This window comes from Zootoca vivipara, chromosome 5, assembly GCF_965207765.1.
Source record: "Zootoca vivipara chromosome 5, rZooViv2.hap1.1, whole genome shotgun sequence".
Taxonomy (NCBI): Eukaryota; Metazoa; Chordata; class Lepidosauria; order Squamata; family Lacertidae; genus Zootoca; species Zootoca vivipara.
The window spans coordinates 97131820-97159255 of record NC_142588.1 but is presented as its reverse complement, the minus strand read 5'-3'; the positions used below and the strand labels follow the sequence as shown (position 1 = coordinate 97159255).

General features: G+C 58.3%; 2 protein-coding genes across 5 annotated transcripts; one reads left to right on the top strand and one right to left on the bottom strand.

The window, feature by feature from the left end:
- Positions 1–11344, bottom strand: LOC118093758 (D-beta-hydroxybutyrate dehydrogenase, mitochondrial). 4 transcript variants are annotated; one of them, XM_035133456.3, is made up of 7 exons: positions 11220–11344; positions 8155–8283; positions 4982–5054; positions 4046–4156; positions 2595–2736; positions 2023–2175; positions 1–1695 (listed from the first exon to the last, which is right to left on the bottom strand). In XM_035133456.3, the coding sequence occupies exons 2-7, from the start codon at positions 8247–8249 to the stop codon at positions 1226–1228; spliced, it is 1044 nt and encodes a 347-aa protein (XP_034989347.1). In that variant the 5' UTR covers positions 8250–8283; positions 11220–11344; the 3' UTR covers positions 1–1225. The 4 variants fall into 4 exon arrangements, with proteins under 4 accessions (XP_034989347.1, XP_034989345.1, XP_034989346.1 ...); XM_035133454.3 differs by lacking the exon at positions 11220–11344 and adding an exon at positions 11048–11181; XM_035133455.3 differs by lacking the exon at positions 11220–11344 and adding an exon at positions 10599–11076.
- On the top strand, positions 10959–26815 carry LOC118093984 (D-beta-hydroxybutyrate dehydrogenase, mitochondrial-like). Its single transcript, XM_035133866.3, has 5 exons — positions 10959–11422; positions 17563–17673; positions 22301–22445; positions 23987–24139; positions 24622–26815. Exons 1-5 carry the CDS (start codon positions 11228–11230, stop codon positions 25089–25091), a joined length of 1074 nt encoding a protein of 357 aa, XP_034989757.1. The 5' UTR covers positions 10959–11227; the 3' UTR covers positions 25092–26815.
- Positions 26816–27436: the final 621 nt, after the last annotated feature.

Here is a 27436-nt window from a genome sequence, read left to right as displayed (position 1 = left end):
TTCCTTGTCACTGTTGTTTAATGTTAATCAAGGCAGAGGATATTTGATCACAGACTCCCCCTCCCCCGTTACAGAAGTGCAGGCCCCCCCCTTTCCCCCCCACCTTCACAAACACTTTTCATCAGCCTCCAGTGACAGTTTTGTTCGCCTCTGAAGCATCACAAAAATATCTCCACGTGGCTTTTTTGTACAAAAGTGTGTTCCTAAAGTTGCAGGGCAGCAGACTCTGCCGTCCTGCCTTGCAGGGCTTGTTCCCTTTCCCAGAGGGCCCCCCCCCACGGCAGTCCTCGCTCAGTGGCCGGGAGGGGGGGTGGCAGCGCATGGCTAGCCTGCGGCTCCTTGGTGTGCGCTACCGACAGTGAGAGCCACTTATTGCTGTGGTGCCCTGTGAGCGCAGTTGGCCCTGGGGAGCAAAGGGGGCAGGCATTCCCCCCCACTAGCATGCTGGAAAGAGTTTGAACTTCTAAAAAGTCCTTTTAAAAAATTCCCCGTCTAGCCCAAGAGACCCCTCCTTGCCCTTTAAGAGCATCTGGCTGCCCAAACTGAGGGGACGGGGGCTCCCCCAGAAGCTCCCCCCACCCTGCCTCTGTAGCCCATCAGGGGGACTCTACTGCAAAGTGCCCAGCTCAGGAGAGCATCGCTTGCTTGCTTGCTTGCAGGAGTGCATGGGAATGAGCCTGTCTAGTGGGGGGGGGGTGTTTGTGTTTCTGGTCCACAGAGTGTTCCCCCACCCCACCCCAAAGGAGTGTGCAAAAGGCAGGCAAGGCTGGAGGAGGCCAAATGGCTCCTTTGAGCCCCAGCTCCAGCCCAGAGGGAGGGGCTCTAGGGCTTCTGGGCGCTGGGTAGAAGGAGCCAGGGGCACAGGGTCCCGTCCCCCCACCTGGCCTGCCACTCAAGGGGGGGGAGCTCCCAAGGGAGGGCAGCTGTCAATGCAGCGGGGGCACTGACCAAAGCAGCTGAGATGAGCAGGGGGGAAACGGGACTATTGGAAATAAATAGCACTGGTCGGAGACACACCATGCAAGGAGGAAGGGAGCCTCAAACGCTTAAATTAACAACAGCTTAGCCCTAAAAATACAGTACTTTGACCTCAACTAGACAAGCGACTACGGGGAAATTTGTACAGGGTGACCCTTAACATTAGTTTCCCTTCCTGGAGGTGGACACGGTGGCAGTGGGGAGCGGGGGGCACAGGGGTCCCGTTCCCCCCCCCACCCGCTGCTGCTCAGTAGATGTAGAGTCGGTCCGAGATGGCGGCCGGCATGTGGGTCATGACCTGCATGCGCAGCCACCAATAGTAGTCCATGGGGTGGTAGCGGGTGTAGGGGGTGGAGGAGGTCAGGGCGTGGGCGATGCTGTCGATGACGGGCGACGTGTCCGAGGAGCCGCTGTTGCAGTACGACTCCATCTTGGCAATCTGCTCGTCAAAGTACTTGCGCCCGTAGTCGCGGCGCACGATCTCGGGCAGCTCGTCCCACATCTTGTCGGCGATGGCCTGGATGCGCTCAGGGCTGTAGAGGCTGGTGCCCGCGATGAAGTTGCCCGGCTCCACAATGCACACCTTGACGTCGTGCGGGCGCATCTCGTAGCGCAGGCAGTCGGAAAAGGCCTCCACCCCAAACTTGGTGATGCAGTAGGGGGAGCGCGCCGGGTTGGCCATGCGCCCCATCATGCTGCTGATGTTCACCACGCGGCCTGGCGGGAGAAACGCACATGAGGGGGACCCTGAAGGGGCTGAGGAGCAAGGGGGCAGGGGCTCCTCCTCTGGCCACAGGCCCCTTCCCCAGGTGCTTGTGGGGTGGAAGCCCCAGACTCACGGTGGCTGCTGGCCAAAGCCCAGCCCTCCTCCTCTCCCAAAGGCCCACCAACCCCAATGGCCTCCCTTCACTTAGCATAGCCGGGATCCTGAAACACCCTGCCTAGCAGCCAGCATGCCCAGTGGTTAGGGATGGTGGAGGCGGAGCCTGCAATAGGTCCACACCCCTGACCTACAGCTATGGGGAGCCCCCCTGTCTCACTCACCTTTGGCCCTGCGGATGAGAGGCAAGAAGGCCTTGGTGGTGCGGATTGTTCCCCACAGGTTCACCTCCGCCACCTCCTTGTAGGTGTCCATGCTGGTGAACTCCACCTCCCCAAAGGTAGAGATCCCGGCGTTGTTGACCAGGCCCCACAGCCCTGAGGGGAGAAGACCCATGGAGACGTCGGTCATCGCGCAACCTCCTGCCTGCGACTGCATTTGTGCCGCTCCGAGGGGGCGCAATAAACGGAGCTTCAAGCCAGGAGCACAGCCAAGTGTGGCTTCCTCCCGACTGCCTCACAAGCCCTTCACAAGCCCCACTGCTCCAGGTGAGCCCTCAGGCCATGCGGGAGCCACCCAGGAGGGGCCTGGCAGGGCTCTGAGGGTGTTTTCTGCCGGGCCCAGCCAATGCCCAGCTCTGTTGTGGTGCCTCCTGGTGCCTCAGACCTGCACGGCCCCACATGGTCCCCCCAGAGAAGGAGGCTGGGGAGATGGGGGCCCACGTGCATAGGCTGAGGCACCAAGGGCTGATGGACCCCCTTCCTTGGCTGCTCTCATGCCTCATACCCCCACCTACCTTTTTCTGGCATCTTCAGAGTGGAGGTCATGTAGTCCACGGCCCGGCTGACATCTTCGCTGTCACAGACATTGAGCTGGACGGTCCTCATCCGGTCACTCTTCATCGCGTCCAGCTCCTTGGAGCCGCCTCTTCCCTGCTCCTGAGGAGGGGGGTGGGGCATTCATCCGTTTGCTTACTGATTTCTTTTTACATCCTTTCAACATGCAACGACATCATACAGCTCAATGTCCTACCCTTAACCCAGAATCTGGGGTTTAGGCAATGTGTGCAGAACAACGGCCAAATAACACAAGGAAATCTTTTCCCTGGCTGTTTGCGTGGAAGGGAAGGAGACAAACCGCTTGGGTTAACCAAAAAGTTTTATACAGTGAGGGGAGTCTTCTCTCTTCATTTTTAGCCAGGTGCACAAGGAAACTGTGCCATTCCGTTGCAAAGGAGACTTTGTGCCAGTTTAATGGTTTTATTTCACACAAAAGTGCTTTTTGTCAGTTTCACTGCACCAATTTGGCAGAGGAGGTGGCATATTGTCTCTCCACCAGGGGGCAGGCAAGAGCTGCAGCCGGCTGCCTTGGGCCTCCCAGCCAGGGGGGGAAGGGCTGCCAGAACCAGCAGGTGGGGGCCAGACACTCATGAAAAGGCTTTGCCCCCCCCCCTCCGCCAACTATTTTGGGCCCTTGCAAATGGTAAGATGACGGCTGGGATTCTCCTGCAAGGGAAGAGCATCTCTGGCTGCAATTTGACAATGTGGCCAGCAGGGGGACCCCCACATGCCTCCAGAAACCCTCCCTCCAGGGCCAGGCAGGGGGTTTGGGGACCAGCTGCCCTTTAACTAACCTTCCCCCATGCTACCACCACCTGCTGCCCCACACTTTCTCCAGCCCACATCCAGAGGCTCCCTCTCTTTGGGTTCTCAGTCTCGGTCCTGTATACCCGAAGGAGCGTCTCCACCCCCATCATTCAGCCCGGAGGCCTTCTGGGCGGTTCCCTCATTGCGAGAAGTGAGGTTACAGGGAACCAGGCAGAGGGCCTTCTCGGTAGTGGCACCCGCCCTGTGGAACGCCCTCCCACCAGATTCAAAGGCAATAAGCAACTCTTTTACTTTTAGAAGACAACTGAAGTTTAGGGAAGTTTTTAATGTTTGATGCTGTACTGTTTTTAATATTCAGTTGGAAGCCGCTCAGAGTGGCTGGGGAAACCCAGCCAGATGGGCGGGGTATAAATAATAAATTATTATTATTATTATTATTATTATTATTATTATTATTATTATTATTATTATTATTATTATTTCAAGGGACAGAGACTCTTTGGACCCTCAGTTCTGGACCCATCAGGGCCCCGTTGGAGAGAGCAGCTGGCAGCTTGGAGGCATAGCTGGAGGGTGGGGTCTGCCCAGGAGGGGCTTGGCGGCTCCCCCCTCCCTCCCCCCCGGCTCTCTCACCCCCTACCTTGAGCAGGCAGCCGGCATAGATGATGAATCCTCGCTCATGCAGGTGTTTGGCCAAGGCGAAGCCGAAGCCAGAATCGCAGCCAGTGATGAGGACGGGCCTCTCGCCAATCTGGAGCACAAAAAAGGGGGCGTTGGAGACCCCCCAGGGAGGAGCAGGCCCACCTCCATCCACCTCTCATGGCACCATTCATAGCCACACATCTGCAGCCCCAAACTCTGTCTGGAGCTGAAAAGGGGGTCCCACAACCTCTGGGGGGCACCCAGAACCCTCCAGGTCATGACTCCTGCTGGCAAACCTTTGGGGTCTTTAGACACCCCCAGAAATGCCAGCAGCCCCATCAAGGAAACAGTGTTGGGTTTGCACAGGGGGCAAATCCCCAGATGAACCGGGAAGTCCAGGCTGGCTCCATGGAAGGTTTTTCTGGTGGTGAGAGCCATTTGAGAGTGGAAGAGATTTCCACAAGAGGTGGTGGACTCTCCTTGCCTGGAGGTATTTCAGCAGAGGTTGGGTGGCCGCCTGTCTTGGATGCTTTAACCGAGATTCCTGCATTGCTGGGGGTGGACTAGATGACTCTTGGGGGTCCCTTCCAACTCTTCAATTCAATGATCTCAGGATGGACAGCTCAGGTTCCTCCAGGAAACATCCCAGAAAGATCAGTGTTGCTGCTGGCCACAAGGAGGTACCCCAGGAGGAAGCCCCTCACCCCACAAGAGCCCCCGCCCCCACCAGAAAAGGCCACTGAGCTGGCTCCCCAACCACACCCCCAGCGCCCGTCCTTCCCTGCTGCCTCCCCAGCGCCTGCCAGGGAGCAGGAGGAAGACCCTCTAGAAGCTGAGAGCAGCCCAGTATCCAAGCCTGAGCAGACCCATTTCTGCGCCCCTCCCTGAATGTGCCTCATCCCCTCTTGTGGCAGTGAATCCCACAGGCTCTCACCTCGTCCACTTCCGTGCCGTAGGAACGTCGGCCCTGCAGGCGTGATGCCGAGTAACAGATCTTAGGCAGGGGCCTGCATGGGAGAAGGCAGCAGGCCAGCGACTGGGTCAGCGGAAAGTCCCATCAGGGCAAATTGATCTCCAACATCATGCCCCTCCCTCTCTTTCTCAAGAGGCTCCAGCACCTCCTGGCTGTGACCCCCCCCCAACCCCCAGGCTCATCTCCCTGCAGAGAGCTGTCCAGCTGGGGAGCCTGACCACCTGCCAGGGACACCTGAGTTTTGACTGCTGCCTTGCAGGGGGTGGGACTAGATGGCCCTATAATGCCAGGATTCTATGATTCCCGAAAAAGGCCTGTCCTCTTGAACAGCGTTTCTCAACCGCTGTTCCGCGGCACACTAGTGTGCCGCGAGACGCTGGCTGGTGTGCCGTGACGTGCGGCGACGAGAAGGGCGATTTGCATTGTCACGTGCCTGGCGGCCGCCAATAAACAGCACTTACCCGCTGGAAAGCAAGATTTCTCCTCCTCTTTCCCAAATCTCAGTGCAAACGAGCCTGGCGGCCGCCAATACTCAACTCTAACCCGCCGGAAAGCAATATTTGGCAAGTGTTTCTTACAGTCATAATTATAATATAGGGTGGCACAGAGTTAAATTTTTTAACTTTTTTAATGGTGGTGTGCCTTGTGATTTTTTTCACGGAACAAGTGTGCCGTGGCCCAAAAAAGGTTGAGAAACACTGCTCTTGAATAACCCCCAGGCACTGTGGAGAGATCTGACCCTCTTGAATTCACCCTTCAACAACCTCCCTTGCCTCATTGGGGGCAAGTTTCCTCTTTCAGAGCCAGGGGGGGGGGGCTGCTGGACTTTCTGGGCCCTTGTCCACTTCATGCATCCTGGACTTGATGGTGCTGTGCCCACTTCTCCCGAGGGGGCCAAGCCCCTTTCATTTTGTCCCAGAAGGGGGGCACTGCTTCAGACTAAGTCCCAGGCTGCCTCCCAGGAAATGGAGAACTTCCAGCTCTTTCTTTTTTGGGGGGGGGGGCACACAAGAGCCCACTCTGTGCAAAGTCACCCAGCGCTGCAGCCCCTCCTCACGTGGGTTTGCTGCTCCCAGGAGACGTCATGGCAAGAGGCGGTTATTTTCATCGGATGACACCACCCTCCCTCCCTCCCTCCCACCCCCCCGGCAGGCCAGGTTCAAGGACTTTTTGCTGCACCCCAGACCCCTCCCCTCCCTTGCCTCTCTGCAGTGCTTTGCACAAACGGAGGGGGGTCCCCACAGAAGCTCTCTTGCTCTCTCCGGACCACTCTCAGGGGAAGCTCCTCTGCTGGACCTGGGAGGGACCATCTTTCGAATCCCCACCTGGCCCTGGTGCTTGCTGGGGGTGGCCTTGAGCCAGTAGCTGCCCCTCACAGCCTAGCCTACCTTGCAGGGTTGTTGTGGGGGGGATTAAACAAGGAGGGGGAGAACTATCTGTGCCCCCTTGAGCTCCTGGGAGGAAAGGGTGGCATATAAACAAACAAACAAGCCACCAGTTTCGAGTCAGCTGGGAAAGGCTCCTCCATGCCAGCCGGAGGAAAGAGAGAGCTGGTCTGGGCAGGCGGAAGCAGGGCCCTCCTGCCCCCTCCATTTCTCTCCCCACCTGCAATCCCCCATCTCTCTTCCTCTTCCTCCCTGACTCCAACTGCTGCTCCTGCCAAGTCCAGGCCTGGCCTGCCAGGCCCCTTGCCCCTTCTGGCTGCTGTTCAGGACGAGGCAGGATCCGCTCTCATAGCTATTCCCAGCAGGGTAATCTCATTACGATTACAGTTCAGGCCCGCCTGTGTGTGTGTGTGTGCGTGTTAATTCAGAGAGCGAAGCTCCTGCAAGGAGCCAGGGGCCCACAAGGCTGGGTGGCTGCAGAGGCCTTCGTGCCCTCTGGGCAAGGAAGATCCACACCCCCCACCAGCGTCTCCAGACCCCAGAGAGCGCTTGTTCTAAGGGGCAGCCCAAAATGCAGGACACCCCCATCTCCCCCCCCAATCTCTCTGGGCTGGAAGCTCCCCCACTGAGGGACTGTGGCCGAGGGTCACTCTTTGCCTCCAAGTCATCTTGCTGATCCTTCCCAAAGGTCAGCCCAGCGGCTGGAGGGAGGGGAGGGGGCCAGGCGGCAGCCGTGGGGGCTGCGTGTCAGGGGGACTTTGGAAAGAGGACAGCCCTTCTGGACTCTTCGGAAACTTGTTTGCAAAACCTGGGGCAGTCCAAGGAGGACACACAGAGGCTCCCAGAGGAGCCCATTCTGCTCTGCCAGAAAGGGGGTGCTAGGCGCTACCAGAGGTGCCAAATGGAGAGAATCAATCCTGGCGCTTCCTTCCCCATCCCCAAGCCTGCAAAAAACGGGGTTTGCTAGTCAGGGAAGAAGCCGGTCCTGCCTGCTGGCTGGAAGGAGGCCCCTAAAATGTCCTGTGCCTTTGAGTCCCTTAAAGATGGACACCACACTGACCCACTTCCCCTTGGTAGGGGTCTCCCCCCCCCCACTCAGCAGGGAACCCAGCCCCTTGCCAACTCTGCTGGGTTCTTTTGCCACACCAAGCTGATGGCCACAGCCTGCAGCAATGCCTTGCCTACCCTAGAAAAACCTGAGCCCACCTGGCCTTCCAGGGGGGTCCCCTAGTCTAGCAGCCCCTGGCCAGCCAGATGCCCCTGGGAAGCTCCATGGAAGGAGGATGGAAGAGGAGGAGGCCCCTAGCAGGGCTTCGGCTCCTGAATGGGGCGGTCAGGAGCGTCTTGCTCCATGGGAAATGGATCCAGAGTCCTGGCTAATCGGAGGCAGCTTCTGAGCTCTGCCCAAGGATCACGCCCTGATCAGGACGTCTCCGGCAGCCTTTCAAGGGCAAGGCGATGTTTCATGGATGGGGCCACAGAGGGCTCAGCGACAGCAGCAGGGGAGGCCAGGGGGCAGCTTCTGACCCCTAAGGGCAGTTTCCCATTTCCTAATTGCTGAACCCTTAGGGTGGCAAAGCTGCAATGCCTGGAGGGAATTTGGGAACTGGAGGGGGCAGGAAACGTTCCCCTGATCAGGCAACCCTGGCCAGAGATGGAGAGGAAGCCCCTCTACCTGCTACTGAAGGGGCAGTTGCCCAGGGACTCCCTCTGCAGACCCTTCTCCTTCCCGTCCACAAGGCCACTTACCGAAGGCTTGCGGAGACATCCTTCAGGTGGGAGGTCTTGGTGGCCAGCTGGGCAAGGGGCCGGGAGATGCGTGTGGCCGCAAGGATGGTTGCCATGGGTGTCTTCACAGCCGGAGTCTCCCTCTGGGCTCTGCAAGAGAGGGCAGGAAGCACCTCACCTTTGTTTGCTCCAAACCTTTATGGCCCCACTGGCTTCTTAGCCATAAAACAGGGTCCAAAAGGAGGGAGCCTCCCCCCCATCAAGATAACAGCAGGCTCCTCACGCAACGTCCAGCCCTTTTGCCTAAAAACACAGAAGGCAACCTGTGTGTGCAACATGCTTTTGGGTGCCATCACAAACCCAGGGCACCTGTTACAGGTAGGTAGCCGTGTTGGTCTGCCGTAGTTGGAACAAAATAAAATAAAAATTCCTTCCAGTAGCACTTTAAAGACCAACTAATTTTGTTATTGGTATGAGCTGAAGTCTGCATGCACACTTCTAAGCTCATACCAATGACAAACTTAGTTGGTCTCTAAGGTGCTTCTGGAAAGAATTTTTTTATTTTGCCAGGGCAGCTGGTTGGCCCCTGTGAGAACAGGGTGCTGGACTCAGCTGGCACTTGGTCTCATCCTGATATGGGGCTCTTCTTGGGTCCAGGACCGGGTCTCTCTTTGCGGAAGACAACATGGCAGTTGGGGCAAGCAACTGCCTCTGGGGGGGGGTCCCCTCTCATAGCCGCAGCCCCTCCTACGGGTACCATCCCTGTTCAGGATCTCTGTTGTCCATCTGGGGTCCCTGGTGGTCTGGTCTCTGTGCAAGAGCCCCCTGCTGTAGTAGCACCTCAAAAGCATCGCACCCCAAGGCATGTCCAAGGGAGGGGTGATGGGGCCTGGGAGGCAGCAGGGCAAAGAGGGGCTCCTCCTCCTGGGAAATGCTGCTCTTGGGGCTGTATAACTGCAGATTGTTTTGTGGCAGGACTCATAAAGCCAAGCAGGAGGAGGAAGGGATGGAGCTCAGCTCTCAGGGGAGGGGAAGGTGGCCCAAGGGCCTCCTCAAAGGAGAAGAGGGCTAGCAATGGCTGTTAGCCAGGGTGGAGTTGGAGGCAGCCGTGCTGCTGAGTGCCAGTGGCTGGATCCTGCTTGTGGGTTTCCCTTGGAGGCACCTGTTCAGCCACCATGAGAAGAGGATGCTAGACAAGACGGGTCCTGACCTTGAACCACAGAACTCATATAGGACTTGGGCAACCATCCCTCTCAGGGTGGAGAGGAGTGCAAAGTGTGTGGGCACAGCTTTGCATGGCAGCCTTGGAAAGGGCAGCCCCCAGCTGCTTCCCCCTGTGTGACCCTCTCCATGTCCCACCTCAGCTACCCCCCCCCACCTTTGCCACAGGTCCACCCACAGGTCAGCCAAGACCAGGCACCCCCAAACTTTGGCCCTCCAGTTGTTTTGGACTACAATTCCCATCATCCCTGACCACTGGTCCTCTTAGCTAGGGATCATGGGAGTTGTAGGCCAAAGCATCTGGAGGGACGCAGTTTGGGGATGCCTGGCCAAGACCCCTGAAGACGGGGGGAGGGAAGGGGAAGGGGGAGAAGCAGAGGTGTGGCCACCCCCCAGCCGCTGGGGTGGGCAATGGATGCCTCCTGACCACATCCGTCCCTCAGCAATGCCACCTGCTCTGCCCTCTGCCATTTACCTGCGTGGGGCTCCATGCTCAGGGAGAGCACAGCAGTTGCTGCCCCAGAGCCGGGAGGGCAGCAGGAGCCCTTTAGGAGAGGAGCATCAGAAAGAGCACGAGGGAGAGGAGCAGAAAAATCATTCCTGGTCTCTGGAGAACCCTGAGGTCAGTTACAGGAGTGAGCGGCTGGGTGTGGGGAGGGGGGCAGAAAGGAGAGCGGATGCTGGCAGGCCGTGGGGGGAGAAGGGCACAGACAGGTCAGGCCCCACAGGATTCTCCACTCACCGAGAACTCAGAGGGACAAAGCACTTCATGCAAATAGGGAGCATGTATGCAAATGTGCTTGTGTCGCATCACAAGAACACCAGGCCAGGGGGAGGGGCCACTCCAAGGGGCTTCACTGACCCACTTGAGGCTGCCATGGGGCTCAGCTGATCCGGTAGCAGCAGCCTAACCCCTTGAGAAGCTGCTGCCTCTTGCCATCTCTTGTGGCAGTGAATCCTGCAGGCCAACGTGGAGAAGGGCTGCCCTTTGCAGAATGCAGCTCTTCCTGGTTGGAGTCCAGCAAGGTCTTCCCCCGGGGTCAAGGGCAGGTGGGTGCGATGTGAAGCTCAACTCCCTCCCCCAAGACCCCCCCTGCCAAGCACCGCTTGGGGGATGCCCTCAACCCTGCACTGGAGGGCCGGACTAGATGAGCCTTGGGTTTCCTCCCATTCATTCTGTGCCCGCCTCCTGTCACAGCTGCCTGGGAAGGGGAGCGCCCCCCCCTGGGCCCAAGGCCTCTTACCTGCGGAGGGGGGGCAATGGGCCTGCTTGCCCCCCAACCAGGGGGACCGGAGGGGGGGCGGCGTGTCGAGGCCCCTTCCCCACGGAGCCCGGGCGGCAGGGATGGCGGCCTGGGCAGCGGGGGGAACCGGGCGCTTTCCGGCCCAGGCCCCTCCGGCAGAAAGCGGGCGCGTGGTGCGGTGCTGCGCCCGCCGGGCCTCCTGGTTCCGAAGGCGCGGGAAGCGGCGGGGCCTGGAGCCGGAGGGCCTCCCCGGGACGCACCTGCCGGGACGCGGCGGGCGCTGAGAGGCTGAGCCGGGAGGCTCGTCGGGGGATGGAGGCCCGGCGCCGCCCCCGCCCCGCCCGCCCGGCCGGCTCCCTCGAAAAGGCGGGCAGGCCGGAGGGCAGCGGCGAGGGAGCGCTTCCTCCATCGCCACGGCCTTCTTGCCGGGCCTGGATGGGGCGCCTCACCTGCGCGCTCTGGCTCGCTGGCTGGCTCGCTCTCTCCCTCCCGGGCTGCTGCTGAGCTGCCGGCGCGTCCTTCCCGCCAGTGGCCCGGCCCCCTGCGCCTCCCGCCCGGCCGAGGAAGTGAGATCACGCGCCTCTCTCCGCTCCGCCCGCCTGCCTGCCTGGCGCGACCCACCAGAAGAGATGCCGCCGCCGCCGCCGCTCGCCCCCGCCGCCGCGCTCTCGCCCGCCCGCCTCGCGCTCGGGCCGCCAGCCGCGCTCCTCCTCCTCCTCCTCCTCCTGCTCTGGGCGTCGGGCGTCGCGGCTGTGGGCTTGCTGGGCGTCGCGCTGCTGCCTCTGCTGGGCCGCCGGCTGCCCCGTTGGGGCGGCGCCCTCGCCGTGAGTAGCGCTCGGGGGGGGGCGGGGGCGGAACGGCGAGAAGGGCGCGCGGAAAGGAAAGGGGAGCCGAGGGGGCTTCGGATGGGAGCGCCCCGGCCTTGCAGGGGGAAGCCGAGCGGGGACCGAGCGCCTTGCTCAGGAGCAGTCTACCCTGGAGCCAAGGGACCAGAGGAGGGAGCAGCGGCCCTCGCTGCCGGCCTCCCTTCGCGCTCTCCGGGGCATCCCTGGCCAACGATGAGGGTCCCACGGGTGCCAAAGCAGCCCCCAGTCCCAGGTCCAAACTCAAAGGCGGCCCGCTCTGGCCAGGGGCACCACAGGAATCTGGCTGGCCCAAATGGGCTCCGACGGGCTGCCCTTTGCACCCGCCTGGAGGAGGAGGAGGAGGAGGAGGAGCGCAGCTAGAACCAGGGCAAGGGGGAGAGCACCCCCCCCAAAAAAAACATACTTTATGGCTTCCTGGGCAGGAAGCCACGGCCTCAGTCCAGAGAGCCAGGCCTTGCTTGGCTTCCTTGCCCTGGGCAGGATCCCGCCCCCCCGCCGGGGCAGGGCTCCCCCAGAGGGCTAAAGAGCCTAGAGCAGGCATCCCCAAGCTTCGGCCCTCCAGATGTTTTGGACTACAATTCCCATCATCCCTGACCACTGGTCCTGTTAGCTAGGGATCATGGGAGTTGTAGGCCAAAACATCTGGAGGGCCGCAGTTTGGGGATGCCTGGCCTAGAGGAAACCCCTCGCCTTCCTCCTCCCTTTCCCTTTGGCTCTGGAGTTTGTGTTCAAGTCGGAGCTCTTCCCTCCAACAAGTGTCTCCATCCCAGCAGCCTGGAAGGAGCCCATGGGGAGCATCCTGGGCCTCTTCTTGCCATGACAGGGGCTTAAGAAAGGGGGTCTGGAGGTGCAAGAGGAGGGAAGGGCCTCTCTTCCTCGGCCTGAGGAGGGCGGCCTTGCAGACAGACAGACAGACAGACAGACAGAGTCGGTGGTGCTGGCTGGGGGGACTATGGTCTGGCCAGCCGGCCCTCCTGCTTGTTCCTCAGGGCCGCCCCCCTCTCTCTTTCTCACACACACAACCCTGTGAGGTAGGACAGGCTTGCCTCAGCTGTCCAGTTCCCTTCGGTGGAGAGTTGAGATGTGGAGTTGTGCCTCAGAAGAGGCTGCTGGATCAGGCCCAAGGGAGCCCATCTACTCCAGCCTCCTGTTCTCACAGTGGCCAACCAGATGCCCTTTATGGGATGTCCAAAAGCAGGATGGGAGCACAAGAGCAAGGATTCAGGAGCTGGGAAGGGAAGGGGAGAGTCTAGCCAACATGCCTGGTAGCCCTCTCCTCCTCCTCCTCCTCCAGTCCATGGATTTGCCCAATCCTCTTTTAAAGCTACCCAAGTTGGTGGCTGTCACTGTCTCCTGTGGGAGGGAGTTCCACAGTTTAACTGTGTTCTGCATTCCTTTTCTATGCCCTGAATCCTTTGACATTCATTGGGTGTCTGGGAGTTCCAGTGTTAAGAAAGGGAGAGAGAAACTTTTCTCTACCCACTTTCTCCATGCCAGGCTTAACTACTTTACAAACTTCCACTCACCTCTTACCTTTTCTCTAAGCTAAAAAGCCCCAAATGGTGCAATCCACACAGCCAGTTACTTAAAGCTGCCTTTCATCATGTCAGATTCCAGGGCAATTTACAGCTTAAAACACATCCAATAGCAAGAAACTTTACAGCAGACTAAATCTTGCAAACTGAAACAATGAAAGCCATTCAGTTGCGTGGGGGGGGGCGTTGTTGGGGTTTTGTAATATTTCCTGTTTCTTGTTTGCTGCCTTGAGAATCATTTCTTGAAAGGCAAGGTGTAAATCTTCAGAGTAACAGTTGTGGAGCCACCTCCAAGGAAGCCCCGCTGCCTTGTGGGCTAGGAAGAAAGCCCCCACCCCCGGCACCCCCTTTGCAGCGGGTCAGCAAGGCGCCCTGGGTGCCCCAGAGAGTGTGGGGTGGCGTAGAGCCCGGAGGTCCAGCCGAAGCCCCTAGGAAAGAGCCCAGCTCTGGAGCCCCTTCCTCTCTGGCAGGGGGCTGCTGCACTGGCTTGAAGGGAAAATCAAGGAAACGGATTTTTAATTCTGTTTTGTGATTGATACCATAAAGCACATTTGTCAAACCAATTAAAAACATTTCAATCCCATTTGCTTTCTTGCTTAACCAATGAAAACAATTATTGCCAATCTTGGGCTGGGGGGGGGGGTTACTTCTTCCTCTCAATTCAAATCCTTTGATTATGACAACATAACTGCACATTTTTAATTTCTTTATTTTTTTAATAAATGAATTTTTTCCAGTGCGTTTCTTAATACCAAATACCAAATTTTCTATCACATTTACTCTGCAATCCATCACAGGAGGCTGGCTGTTCCAGAGTAGTCTGCTGGCAATGGGAACAAATGAAGGTTCACAACGGGGTCATGATCATTGTGGTTAAATTCTGAAAAACCACATTTTGCAATTGTAGTTAATTAGCTACCTGAAGCGAGCCGGGAAGGCAGAAGAAAGGGGAGGCGTTTTGGGGGGACACAGAAGACCATGGCTAACATCTCAGTGTGTGAGGAGTCTTGCACTGCTGTGAGACCCAACCCCAAAACTGGGGTGCCTGTGCAGAAGTGCCAAGTCACTTTGGGCAGCCCTAACCAGTCTCCCAGTTCACAATGAATGAGAGGAGATGGGCTGTGTGTTTGTGTGTGTGTCTCCAGATTTGCAGGAGTGCTCAGCAGGCTGCTCTGGCCTGCCAGTGGTAGAAAGAGGCCAGCTCAGCAATGTCAGGAATGGAATCCAGACCACCTTCCTGCAAAGCAGATACTCTCCAACTGAGTCATAGCCCCCCCCCAACAAATGGTCTTGCTTACTGTCAGAGACAAAGTCACTCATTGCTGCCCCCCGCTCCTTTTGGCTTCTGTGCAAAAGTCACATTGGTAACATGAAGATTTGGAGTTCCTGTGCAGCACAAGGGACTCTATTTGGCTGCAAGTAAACATGGCTCATTGCTGTTAGGAAAGAGCCAGGTTACAAAACATGAAACTTTATTTAAACCAATAACTTTGCAGGATTTTGTTTTTTCCCCTTCGTGACTTAAGTTGCACTGATCTAAATCTGGACATCCTGAGAGGAGCAAACAAGACAGGAGGGGGAGATAAAGGTGTCACCCGCCTCCTCCGTGGGAGCCAGGCTAGAGCCAGGCAATGCAGGGACACCCCCCACCCACCCACCCCCCGCAGAGGGGCTCCTGTCCGCCCTTGGCAGAGGGCAAACCCCTCCTGTGCCTGAGAGGGGAATGGGGGGCTCAGAGTCTGACCCAGAGACAGGCCAAGGTCACCTCTGAAAAATAGTCCCAGCTGGAATAGATAACCAGGAGGTGGCCGGCCGGAGGGGGTGAGGCTGGTTGGGGGGGGGGGGCAAAAGGCACCAGGAGGGGGCAAGGAGGAAGGGAAGGACAGGCCAGCATGACTTAGCTCAGCCCCCACCCCATCACCCTAGGACAGAGGTGTCCAAACTTTTTTTCAAAGAGGACCAGATTTGATGAAGTGAAGGGCCTTAAGGGCCAACCAAAGTTTTTGAGCTTTTTTTAGGATTGAAGTTGTTGAGGTTTTTTGGGAAGGGAGCCTGTCCCAGAGAGCGGAGCACCTTCTGCCCCCCTGGCTGCAGAGAGTGGGGTGCCCTTTGGCCACAGCCACAGTGCTTGTCCACGGAGCACCCCCAGAGGTCATGTGAGCTGGCCGTGGTCCTTTGGCAGGGGTCTGCAGGGAGATGCACACCGGTGGGGGCAGACTCTGCTGCCCCGGGGCTGGTGGTGGCTCTGAGGGGCCTTGTCTGGAGCAAGGACTGGCTCAGGACTGGCCACACTGACCGGCAGCAGCAGATCTCTGGGGTCTCAGCCAGGGGGTCACCTCCGCCTGGAGTCCCTGCCAGTGGGGAGGGGAGCTGGGACACCTGCATGCAAGGCACACGGTGTGCCCCACGGAGCTACGGCCCTTTCTGGACACTGTAAGTCATAGGGCCGTAGAGTTGGAAGGCTTCTATGGCCCTCAGGGTCCCTCGCAACTCTACCGTTCTACAATTCTAGACACGTTAAAAACATTGTGAAAATGCTCTTTTTAGAATTGTTTTGAAAAATCCATTGAGTTTGCTATTGCTCACGGTCGCCATCTAGTGTCACAATTATATATTGCACTTTACAACACATTCAAAACATTTTATTTGCCACTGTGTAGCTGAGTCCTGTGGGCCAGCAGGGCCTCCTTTGCTGTGGCTTCATTTTGGATCCAGGCCGCTGGAGTTTCTTTTCCTTCTGGCTGATCTGCTGGACCGGAGCTGGCCTTGGGCACCTTTGCCTCACCTCTGGACAACAGCATTTGCTTAGCCGTATGCGCTGTGACACCGAGGGCTTCTGGGAGGGGTAGGGTTGCCATATTTCAAAAAGTGAAAATCCAAACACAAAAGTTATTGAGCTTTTTTAGTGGGGTAAAGTTGTTGAGCAGCCCTAGGAGTTGAGTAATTTGTGCTTAAAATGTGGGTCCAAACACTCCTAGGTCCCAGTGTTCTGCCTTAACTGGCCTGGAGATTTCCCAGTTTCTTGCAGTCCCAAAGGCAGCGGCTGCAGAATCACCTTCAGGTCTGGCTCCGTCCATTGGTCACTCTGTCCCCCCCCCCCCAGTTAAGCTGGGCTATTGGCATTTGTTGATGTGGGGAGGAAGGAATGAAGGCTGACTAGGACTGTAAACACCACAGGTCTTCTTGTTCCTTTGTGGGCTTCAAAATAGCTCCTGTCCTTGCTGCCTTTGGCCTGTTTCCAGAGCTGAGTTCTCTCCTTGGTCTGGGTGAGAGGACTTTCCAGGCCGGGTCACTCTTTCCCTCGCCCAGGGTGACGCAGGGGAGATGCCGCCGCACATGCCAGGGCAGCAGCAGAGTCACCCGCACTTGGCAAGCGGGCTCTCCTTCGCTTCGCACTTCCCGTTCGCTTGTCCTTGAGAGCAGTCGGGTCAGGTGAGAGCCTGCCTGCCCGTTGCTCAGCAGCTTCCCAGGGTGGGGCCCAGCCCTGCAAAACCGGCTCTCGATCTTGCTTGGCAGCTGAGGCCTGATCCTTATCGGCCGCCACAACTTGTTGCGGCTGAAGCCTCCTCCAGACGGCTTATTGCACCAGGAGCCCAGGAAGGTGTGGCAGGAGAACAGGCAGGAAGGAGCTCCTCCCCTGACTGTGACAGGGCCACCAGCCTGACCCTCCTGGTACAGGAAGGAGGAGGGGGCCCTGCTGCCCACCGGGTGCCTCTGCAGCAAAGTGGCTGGGGCCACAGGCCCCTGGTGCCCGCAAGGGAGCAGCTCTTAACCCTTGCTGTGCCACCGGGTGTCCTTCTTTGCAGGGGCAGGGGGCCACCACGCTTCTGAGTCAACTGCTGCTTCCTACGCGTTGGGCAGAGGTGCAACACTTCTGAGCTTGCTAGGAGAGAGCAACATGTGTGGCAAGCCACAAAATGGGGTGGGATCAGGGAGAGAGTGACATCGGGGTGAAGATAAGCGAGGCAAACTGCTCTCCTGGGGGGCTTGGCAGGGCATGCTTCCTCAGCTGGGAGAGGCAGGCAGGAATATCCCTGCTTCTTTAAGGCCATCCATGCAGGAGAGGGAGGGGGGTGGTCCTCTGCCTTTGTTGAGCCTCTTAGGATCTGGATGGCTGAGAGGTGTGGGAGCAGGAGAGCTGGATCTGGACCCTCCAGTTGGGAGGATGGTTGGGTGAATATGTCTCTCAGGGTGGGTCATTGGGGGAGAGAGGCCGACATTTGACACACACACACACACACACACACACACACACACACACACACACACACCGCTTGGCCCTTGGCTGCCTTCCCAAAACTGGCAAAGCAAGGCGGGAGGGCTTTGCTAAGAAGACGTGAGACTCAGGCAGGTCCTAGCGCCTTCACATCTCCTTCCCAAAGCTGGGCAAGTCCTAACTAGGGAAGCAGGGGGGCAGGAGCCAACAAAAAGGCCTTGATTTAGATCTTGATCTTCTCTGATCTAGAACGTAGAGCTAATCTCTCCCTTGTGGCCGTGCCTTGCCTCCTGCTCCTGGCTCTCTGCAGCCTCTGAGTGCCCCCCCTTCCTGTCTCCCCCCTGCAGGCCAATGGGAAGGCCGTGCTCATCACCGGCTGTGACAAAGGCTTCGGCCAGGCCTTGGCCAGGCGGCTCCACGCCGAGGGCTTCACCGTCTTTGCCGCCTGCCTGCTCAAGGTGAGGGGGGGCTGCTGCTGCCCACCCAGCTGGACGAGAGACGGGCTCAGGCTTTGGCCATCCTGCCTGCCTTGGATACTGGTGGCCCCACAAGCCAAGAGACAGAGTACAGTTGGCCAAGGAAAGAGGGCTGACTAGCATGGGGGGGGGGTAATGCAGGGGGGGTGAGTGCCTCCTTCCATAAGGAGAGAAGCAGCTGCTGTGCCCATCCTGCAGAACAACCTTTCCCAACCAGGTGCCCTCCAGGGGGTGCTGAACTACGGCCCCCACCCTTTTCCTCCTCCCTGACCATCGGCTCCACTGGGAGTTGGAGCCCCACAACCTCTGGAGAGCATCACTTGGGAAAGAGGAGACCAGGGAGGTTGAAACCAGGGGCTGCTCATATTTTGTGCCCCAAGGGCACAAGGGCTTCACCCAGGGGTGCCATCCCAGCTGTGGGGGGGATGCCATTGCTGTAAGCCAGTGAGTCTTTATTGGCATAAACTCAGGAGATAAGCCATTTCTGGCTTACAACACCATGAGTGGGTGGGGTGCCAGCCCCCCTCCCCCCTCCCTGCCCATTGTGTTCCCTTTTTGCTGTGGCCACCAATTTTGCAGGGGCAGATTGACTTGGGGGCGGGGCGGTTGGGTGCAGATTAGGCCCCTGGCTGTGCCCAAGGACAGAGCCCCTGAGGCGGGGGGGAGGCTGTGTGGGCAGGTCCTTCTGGGGGAATTTTGGAGGTCAGGGCCTGCCATTGCCCCTTCCCCACCTCCTGTCCCCCAGATGGGCCTTGTCTGCTGGGTGAGGGGGAGCTCCCTTGGCTGGGGGGGTGGAGTGAGATCTCTGTGCCTGAGAAACTGCCATTCTTCTTCTTCTTCTTCTTCTTCTTCTTCTTCTTCTTCTTCTTCTTCTTCTTCTTCTTCTTCTTCTTCTTCTTCTTCTTCTTCTTCTCCTCCTCCTCCTCCTCCTCCTCCTCCTCCTCCTCCTCCTCCTCCTCCTCCTCCTCCTCCTGCCAGAGAGGGCCTTTGGGTGGCCTCCTCTCCACCTTCTTCCCCACCCGCAGCCGCCTTCCTGCCCAGGGACACCCAAAGGTTATGCAGGCGTCTCCTTTGTGGTTCAGGCCGGCAGGCCAAGGTGACCTCCCTCCCTCCCTCCCTCCCTCCCTGCCTGCCTTCCTTCCTTCCTGGGAGACCTGGCAGGGCCAGTGAGTCCCCCCCTGGGAGGCGGCCAAGCCTGAAAGTTTCCATCCCTAGAGAGGTTGTGCCTGGCCCTGTTGCCGTGGAGACGGTGACAGCTCACTTTCACTTTCCCGCACTGCAGGAGCAGCAGGTGCAGGTTCGGCATCACAGCTCCAAGCCACGTGCCCTCAGCCACCTCGCCCGGGTCCCTTGTAAACATCCGGGGCAGCGGGGGACATCCGTCCCCATGGGACGGCTCCCCTTGAGCCCCTGAACCCGTTTGCAAAGCGAGGACCTTCCTCAGCCAGATTTTGTGTCTCCTGTTCCCAGAGGACGGTGACATTCCTGGCCACCCCCATCCCAACTGCCAGGCTCACTGCCTCATAATGGCCTCTGGGGATCCTCTGCTCTCCTTGCAAAGGGTTCGTGTCTTCCCTGTGGTTGCAAATGAAGTTGGGCAACCACTAATCCTATAATATGCTCTTGTTCCCAAAGGCTTTCCCTGAAATGCCCATCAGCCTCTGGATTTGCACAATTACAGGATTTCAGCTGAGTCTGCAACCCTGTTCATCTGGGGATACACCCTTGGGCTGTGGGGCAGTTGAGGAATGTGGAAATCCCTCCTGATGCAGCCGGCCCACATCTTCCGTGGGTTGAGAGGAGAGCCAGACAGGGCATCTCCTCTGGGTTGCCTGAGCCTTTGGAGCAGAGAAGGGGGGAGCAGGCTGCTGAACTGGGGGGGGGGAGTTCCAGTCGCCTGGCCTGCCTGGTGGAGGGGAGTGGGAACACCCACCAAGGACCCCCACCCACCAGGTGGATGGATGTCTAGGAGGCAATATCATAATAACAATAATTTATTACTTATACCCTGCCCATCTGGCTGGGTTTCCCCAGCCACTCTGGGCGGCTTCCAACAGGAGATTAACAATTAAATTAAAAATTAATAAAAATTAAAAAATACATGAAAACATCAGTCATTAAAAAAAACTTCCCTAAACAGGGCTGCCTTCAGATATCTTGTAAATGTCATATAGTTGTTTATTTCTTTGACATCTGATGGGAGGGCGTTCCACAGGGCGGGCGCCACTACCGAGAAGGCCCTCTGCCTGGTTCCCTGTAGCTTTGCTTCTCACAGCGAGGGAACCGCCAGAAGGCCCTCAGCGCTGGACCTCAGGGTCTGAGTTGAATGATGCGGGTGGAGACGCTCCTTCAGGTCCACTGGGCTGAGGCCGTTTAGCGCTGTAAAGGTCAGCACCAACACAGGGGCGTAGCCAGGATGAAAATTAGGGGGGCAAGGGGCGGGACCAAGGGGCAGGGGAGGGGCCACAGCGGGGCAAGGAAAACTCCCTTCTCCCTTGCCAGCTTACCCTCCACCCGCCCCGGCGATCGCGGAGGGGGAGGAGGGGATCGAAGCAGCAAGATTTTGTGCTGCTCCGACCCCCTCCTCGAACGGCAGGGGCGAGGGGGCGCCAGGATCAGCCCGAAATCGGGCTGCTCCGACTCCCTCCTCCCCCTCCGCGATCAGCAGGGGTGATGGGGCGCCAGGATCAGCCCGAAATCGGGCTGCTCCGATCCCCTCCTCCCCCTCCGCGATCGCCGGGGCGGGCGGAGGGAAAGCCCCAGAGCCGCGCAAAGCATTTAGCTGGCTTTCCCTCTGCCCGCCCCACAGCCAGCCAGGGAGAAGGGGGATGGCACTGGGTGGGCAGCGGGGCAGGCTGGCCAGCGGCCCTGCTTCTAGGGGGGGCAGTTGCCCCCTCCTGCCCCCCTGCCTATGCCCATGCACCAACACTTTGAATTGTGCTTGAAAACGTACTTGCTGGCAGCAGGGGATTCCCCCCCCTTTATTCCTTATATTGTTTCATGCCCAATCTCCAGGCGGTGCCGGATTCCAGGGGCTCCGGGCACTTATTCAGGGCTTGTTTCCTTTTTGAACGAAGCACAGCAGAAACTGTGGTGTGGGGAATATGGTTTATTTACAGTATACATCCTGTACTGTATATACAACTGGGCCTATGAAGGAGGTGCTCAAAGCATTAACAGAACCTCTTTTCCAGATTTACAGAAGCCGTCCCAGTTTCTGATTTGATCCTGGGAAGTCCCGCTTTTCCTTAGGACATCCCTATTTTAATTGGAGAAATGTTGGAGGGGATGGAGTTATGTGACCCCCGAGCCAAGGAGATAAGTACAGTAACTATACCACCTTTAGAAGACACCTGAAGGCAGTTCCCCCCCCCCCTGTATAGGGATGTTGCTCCCTTAAAATTCAGCAGGCACTCACACCTGTTCCGTTTTTCTGTATGTCTGTTTCAGCTGCGATATCATAAAAGCCAATTTTTGTAAGGTCGTGAATTTAAGCTGCACTTAAATCTGGGAAAAAGTGAGGTTTATAATCCGGCCAATCTGGTATTATGTTGTTCTATATGCTGGAAGCTGCCCAGAGTGTGAGTAGGGTATACATAATAAAATTACTATTATGATGGTAATAATAATAATAATAATAATAATACAGTAATAATAATAATAATAATAATAATAATAATAATAATAATAATAATTTATTCATACCCCGTCCATCTGGCTGTGTTTCCCCAGCCACTCTGGGCGGCTTCCAACAGAAAAATGAAATAAAATAATATATTAAATATTAAATGCATCAGGACACCCCTCTTTTCATCAGAGAAATGTTGGATGGTATTCATTATTACACTCAGGGACGTCTTAAGCGCCTCTGGCGCTGTGGAGCGATGGATCCCTCCGGCGCCCCCCCCCCATTTCCCAGCGCGGTGGGCGGAAGGGCGGGCAGGCACAGCGCGGTTGGCGTGGGTACAGCTGCGCGTCGAACCGGCGGACCGGCCGGCCAGCGGGCGGGCGCAGCTCGCAGTGCCCTCCTGCCGGGCCAGCGCCGTGGTGTCCTGCGCCACCAGTGGTCTACCTAGAGCCGGCCCTGATTACACCAAGAGGATCTAGTTTCTCCCCTAGACCCAGCCTTGGATTCAAACAGACATCAACCTTTGCTCTGTCTCTCTGTCTTCTCCCAGTTTTCTTGCTTTGCATCTGGCCAGCATTACTGCAACTCTCAACTCTGGCTTTTCCTCCTTCTAACTACCTGCAAGGCCACCCGTTTGCCATCTCACACAGAGCCCCTTTCCTTTGTTCTCTTACTGGCCCATCACCCATGCGATCTCCTCCTTGGGAAGCTAGCTTGTCTTGTCTTTTAACACTTGCTGGATCCAGGGCTTGCTTCCCCAAACTCATCACACTATCCTGGTTTTCCATTCCCAGATACATGAAGCAGGTTTTAAAACACGGTTGCAAATACTGCCCTCTTTCCTGCAGACAAGGAAGCAGCAGCTGGGGGTCAGGGGGCTAAGGGCCAGCCCCCAGCAGCCCCCAGCCTGATCCAGGAGGTCCTGGGAGTGGATTGGAGTGGGGGGGGGCAAAGGGTTTATTTCCTGTGTCTGTTGAGCAGGACCAAGGAGGAGACGGTGCCCGGGAGTTGGAGCGCCTGGGACCCTCAGAACGAATGCACGTCTTGCAGATGAATGTCTGCAGTGAGGAGGAGGTGGCCAGGGCTCTTGAACTCGTGACCGGGAGCCTGAAGGGGCCTGAGCAAGGTAAGGGCCCTCTGGCCAGGGGCCACGTGGGGGCTGGGGTGTCCCTCCTTGGGGCAGCTGCATGGCCAGAGGGACCTGCTTTGTGTCTGTGGGGTGGGTGGCAGAAGCTCCCCCAGTGCACAGCCAGAGACACAGGGGAGGCTGATCCTGGCTGATCCTGAGCAGGCAGTGGGGGGGGGGGTTGCGGTCAGGGGGCCTCAGAGGGAGGTAGCTCCGTTCCTAGAAAAGAGGCAGCGAATGGAGCTGGGATCACGAGATAAGCACATCAGAAGAGCCTGGCTTCTGGATCAGGCCAGTGGCCCACCTAGTCCAGCCTCTTCTTCTCACCCTGGCCAACCAGATGCCCCCACGGGAAGAAGCCCCCAGCAGGACCCGAGGGCAAGAGCAGCTCTCCCCTCCTCCGCTTCCATCGCTCCCTGAACTGAGCCCCCCTGGCTGGGAGCCACCCAAAGACCTCTCCTCCTCCATGAATTTGCACAGTCCTTTTTGAAAGCCTCGTAGGTTGGTGGCCCTCGCTGCCTCCTGTGGGAGGGAGTTCCGCAGTTTAACCATGTGCTGCATGAAGAAGTCTTTCCTTTTCTCTGTCCTGAATCTTCCAACATTCAGCTTCATTGGGTGCCCAGGACTGGAGTTCTAGAGTTAGGAGACAGGGAGGAAAACTTATCTCTGTCCCTTTGTACGCTTTCTCCTGCCCGCCCGGCACAATTGTGTAAACTTCTACCATGGAGCCTCTTAATCCAATCTGAAAAGCCCCTCTCCCCCAGTGCCCGACCAGGGCTCTTCCTTGTGCCACATAGCTGCTTTTGTTCTGGCATCTTCCCTTTTGGGGGGGGAGTCCTTGTGAGCAGGAGCAGGAAGGTGGCCTGGGGTGGGAGAGCCGGCTGCCCCCAGAGCCCCCAGGCGTAATTCCCGCACTGGACTGGCAGTTGTGGGTGAGAGCCAGGGAAAAACAGCATCTTAGCTGCACAGCAGGCACGGGGGGGGGCTGCCTGCCTGGGGGCCTGATCCAGGACGAGGTGCACCCCCCCCGGCAGCACCAGAAGCAGCACCACCCTCTGGCCCAGCCTTTCTGTCTGCTGCTGAGCCCCACATTCCTTGGGGCGGGATGAGGCCAAGGAGGATTGCAAAGACCAAAAGAGGGCAAAGGCAAGGCAGGGAGGACTGTGCAAATGACCCAAGGGAGTCAGCAGGAGGAGCAGAGCAGGGATCAGGGCCAGAAGGGAGGAGGAGGAGGCTGGGCTGAGCAGGGAGGGGTCTGTCTCCATGGGTGGGAGGAGTAAAACAGGAGAGGGTTGGCACATATGGGGGGTGAAGCCAGGCAAGCAAGAGGCTTTGTGGGCTCTGGGCAAGGAGCCCCAAAGATGCCCGCCGCTGAGCCAGCCTCAAAGTACCCCTTCTCTGTGCAAGAGGCAGACTGATTCTGGAGGTGCCTCTGGTGTCCTCCTTCAGAGGGCCCCCCCTGGGAGGGGGCAGGGAGAGAGGGGGGCCAGGTGTCTCTGGGGGCAGAACCACCAGGACACATCTCCTCCTTTGCCTGACAGGTCTGTGGGGCTTGGTGAACAACGCCGGAGTCGCCTCCTTTGGGGATGTGGAATTCACCAGCATGGAGAAGTTCCAGAAGGTGGCCGAGGTCAACCTGTGGGGGGCCATTCGAGTCACCAAGGCTTTTCTGCCCCTGATCCGCAGGGCCCAAGGTATGGCAATGGTCCGCCTCCTGAGGGACAGCCCCAGTGCGCTGGGTCCCTTGGTGCAGAATTGGGCCAGCAGTGGCCTGGGAGGGCCTGTCACAAGCCCTGCCAAGAGCAGCTGAGGAGCCCCTGCAGGAGGTGGGGCAGCTGGGACAGGATCCTACGGCAGCAGGATACCTCCCTCCGGATCATGCAGCAGGTGGGTCAGCTCTGGAGCTCAGGCCCAAGTGGGCAGCCTCAGCCAAGGTGGATTTGCTCAGCCCATGGGACAGTGGGACTCGCCAGAGCATTCCCCACGGCTGACCTCCAAAGCTGGTTTGCAGTGAAACGGAAAATAATTCCGGTGAGGCGTGCTTCTGAGCACGCACAGAGTTCCTTTCCCTCCTCTCTCAGGGGGTGGTGCTGGGAAGCTCCCCAACGAGTCGAAGGCCGCCCCTAGAAGGGCTCCCTCCTGGCCCAGCGCCTGCCTCTCTGCTCCTTCTCTCCAGGCCGCGTGGTCAACGTGAGCAGCATGCTCGGCCGCATGTCAAGGCCCCTGCGCTCGTCCTACTGCGTCTCCAAGGCCGGCCTGGAGGCCTTCACCAGCTGCCTCCGCCAGGAGATGTACCCCTGGGGGGTGGCGGTGGTGGCGGTGGAGCCCAGCAACTTCATCGCGGCCACCGGCATCCTGACCCGGGACGGAGTGGAGGCCGAGGCCGAGGAGATGTGGAGCGGGGCCAGCGCAGCCGTCCGCCTGGATTACGGAGAGGCCTACTTTGCGGAGCAGGTCCGCCGGATGGAGGGCTTTGTGCGCAGCGGCCTGAGGGATGTCTCCCTTGTGCTGGACGACATCACCGAGGCGCTGACCGCGCGGCACCCCTATGCCCGCTACAACCCCATGGAGGCCCGCTGGTGGGTCCGGCTGCAGGCCTTTACCCACTTGCCCACGGCTCTGGCCGACTGGCTTTACGTCCGCTAGCCCCTTGCTGCCCCTTGGCCTGGTGCCCAGTTTGGAAACAAACAATTCCTGTCTTGCAGGGGGTTGGACTAGATGACTCTGGGGGTCCCTTTCAACTGTACAATGCTGTGGTTCTAAGATCCTAAGCCCACATCTTGGCAGCCAGCTTGAAAGTCATCCTAGCCCAGAACTAGCCACATGCCATGCCCAAGTGCCTTCTGAGGCTGGGGAGGGGAGGGTGTCTCTACGGCAGGCAGCCCCTGGCAAAGAAAGTAACCCCATCAGCCTTTAGGTTCTTGTGGAGCAAAGCTGCTGGGTGGGTTTTTGAGGGGGGGGGGGTTGGTGTGAATTCCACTTCTGGCACCTTCTGAATGTGCCCACAGCAGGCAATGAGGTTGCCAGCAGATCCTGCTTTGGGTAGGGGAGCCATCCAGATTCTGGGAGTGTGAATGGGCCACTGGCTACTTGCAAGGATGCCAGCTGGCACCCCTCCCTCCCTGCCAAGGAAGCAAATGGCTGCCCCTGCTCTGGAGGCCTCACAAAGAGCTACCATACGTACTGCTTCTTCACCTGCTGTTGCCTGGGCAGGATCTGTCTCTCACAGGGGGAGGCTCTGAGGTGGGGGGCTGTGGGATGTCGCTCAAGGAATTCCAGCACCCACAGAAAGATGGGGAGGGGATCTCCAGTGCAGAGCGCCCCATGCCAGCTGCAGCAGAAACTCCCAGGAAGGGCTGCATCAGGGCCAGGGGCTGCACGGGGACCCTCAAGCCCCCCCACCTGCCCCCAGGAGTCATTCCTAGCCAGGCAGCTCCAGGCAGCTGGACCCTTTGACCTGTCAAGCCCCCTCTGGTTCTCCCCTGAGCAAGAGGAAAGGTCTTGGCCCATTGGGCTGCCTGCCTGCCTGCCTGCCAGAGGAACATGGGCCTCCCCTGCAACAGTGGATGGAGAACACGCCGATTATGGGATGGCAGGAGGCCCTCCTCCCTTCCGTGATCTCCCCTTAGCCCCTGCTCTAAGCCAGCCAGGGGGCTGCGCTGGGATTAGGCTGAATGTCCCGAGAGCCAAAAAAGATCGTTTAAAGATCTCTCCTAATCCAAGCAAATGTGGTCAAGGTGTCTCTGGGCATACACAGTCTGTTAGGCACACGGACTGAGCATTTCTGCATCAGAAGCGGCCACAGTGACCTCCTGGCTCTTCCCTTTGCAAAGGAGCACCTGCCATGCCATGTCCCTCACGCCAGCTGGAGCCCTTGGCAGGCTGCCCCCTAAACAGAGCAAGGGCAGGGCAGGGCAGGGCCCGGGAGCCGCTCACCCACTGGGCCTCGGGCCAGCCCAGGCATGCGCCAGCTGCTCCCGGGCTGTGCGTGTGATGCTGGGAACAAGCGCATGTAATTGGACTCGGCAGTCGCAGGAGGACTGGGCATAGTTTCCCACTGCAGATTCGCTCTCCAAAGACTCCTTGTGCCAACTTACAGAATTGCAGAGTTGAAGGGTACCCCAGGGGTCATCTAGTCCAACCCCCGCAATCCAGGAATTGTAGCTCGCACAGCAGCAGCCCTTTACTTTTCTGTGAGGGGAGCCACGCTTACCTGAGCACCGTGGGCATGCATGGGATGGGGGGGTCCTGTGTGTAGCCCCACCCCCACCCCCCATGGCCTTTTGTCTGCACTATGAAATTACTGGAACACAATGGGCACCTGATCAACTGCACACTGAGAAAGAAATAAAGTGAGCCATTTCAGCCCACCTGTGTCTCCCTGTCCCTCTGTGGGTCTGATCCTGCTGCCCTCTGGCAGAATCCACCCTTGTCAGAGGAGGAAAGCCTTATCCAAGAGGAAGGTGCGACGGGGGATTTCCGGGTTTTGACACACAATGCTGGTTCTCCTCTGGTCAAGAGTAGATGAGCTGAGCAGCCCACTCTAGTGGGGGGACCAGCCCCCCCAGCCAGCTGACAGCTCCTCTTTGCTGCAAGGGGAGTCATGTCCTGGATGGAGAGGGTCTGCCATCTTTCCTGGCAAGGCTCCTGTGTGGCACAAGCAGAACGTTCAGCAGGTGCCAGTCCTGATCTGCTAGATGGTGGTAGTGATGCTTTTATCTCATAGAGCATAAAATCAGCTCCATCAGCTGCCCTTCGCAGAACAGCAGCACCCAGGCGGCTTCACAGGGGAATTGGGGCTGAAGGCAGAGGGGAGGGCTTCATGGATGGGGAGGGCACAACAGACAGAGAGAGCGGGCACAGGAGTGCCTACCTGGGGGCAAGTGAGGGGGCTCAGCAGAATGAGGCCTGGCAATTCCATCGTGGCTCAGGAGCGGCAGAGGAACAAACAGGAAGCCCAAGCCAGGCTGGCCTTTGGCTTCCATTGCAGG

Bases quoted from the DNA above. Each gene is read 5' to 3' on its own strand.
- LOC118093984 (XM_035133866.3), top strand. From the start codon at position 11,228: ATGCCGCCGCCGCCGCCGCTCGCCCCCGCCGCCGCGCTCTCGCCCGCC. The intron at 11,423-17,562 runs GTGAGTAGCGCT...TCCCCCCTGCAG, and splicing joins GTTGGGGCGGCGCCCTCGCC to GCCAATGGGAAGGCCGTGCT. The intron at 24,140-24,621 runs GTATGGCAATGG...CCTTCTCTCCAG, and splicing joins CCTGATCCGCAGGGCCCAAG to GCCGCGTGGTCAACGTGAGC.
- LOC118093758 (XM_035133456.3), bottom strand. From the start codon at position 8,249: ATGGCAACCATCCTTGCGGCCACACGCATCTCCCGGCCCCTTGCCCAG. The intron at 5,055-8,154 runs GTAAGTGGCCTT...TCTCCCATGCAG, and splicing joins GATGTCTCCGCAAGCCTTCG to GCCCCTGCCTAAGATCTGTT. The intron at 1,696-2,022 runs GTGAGTGAGACA...TTCTCCCGCCAG, and splicing joins TCTCATCCGCAGGGCCAAAG to GCCGCGTGGTGAACATCAGC.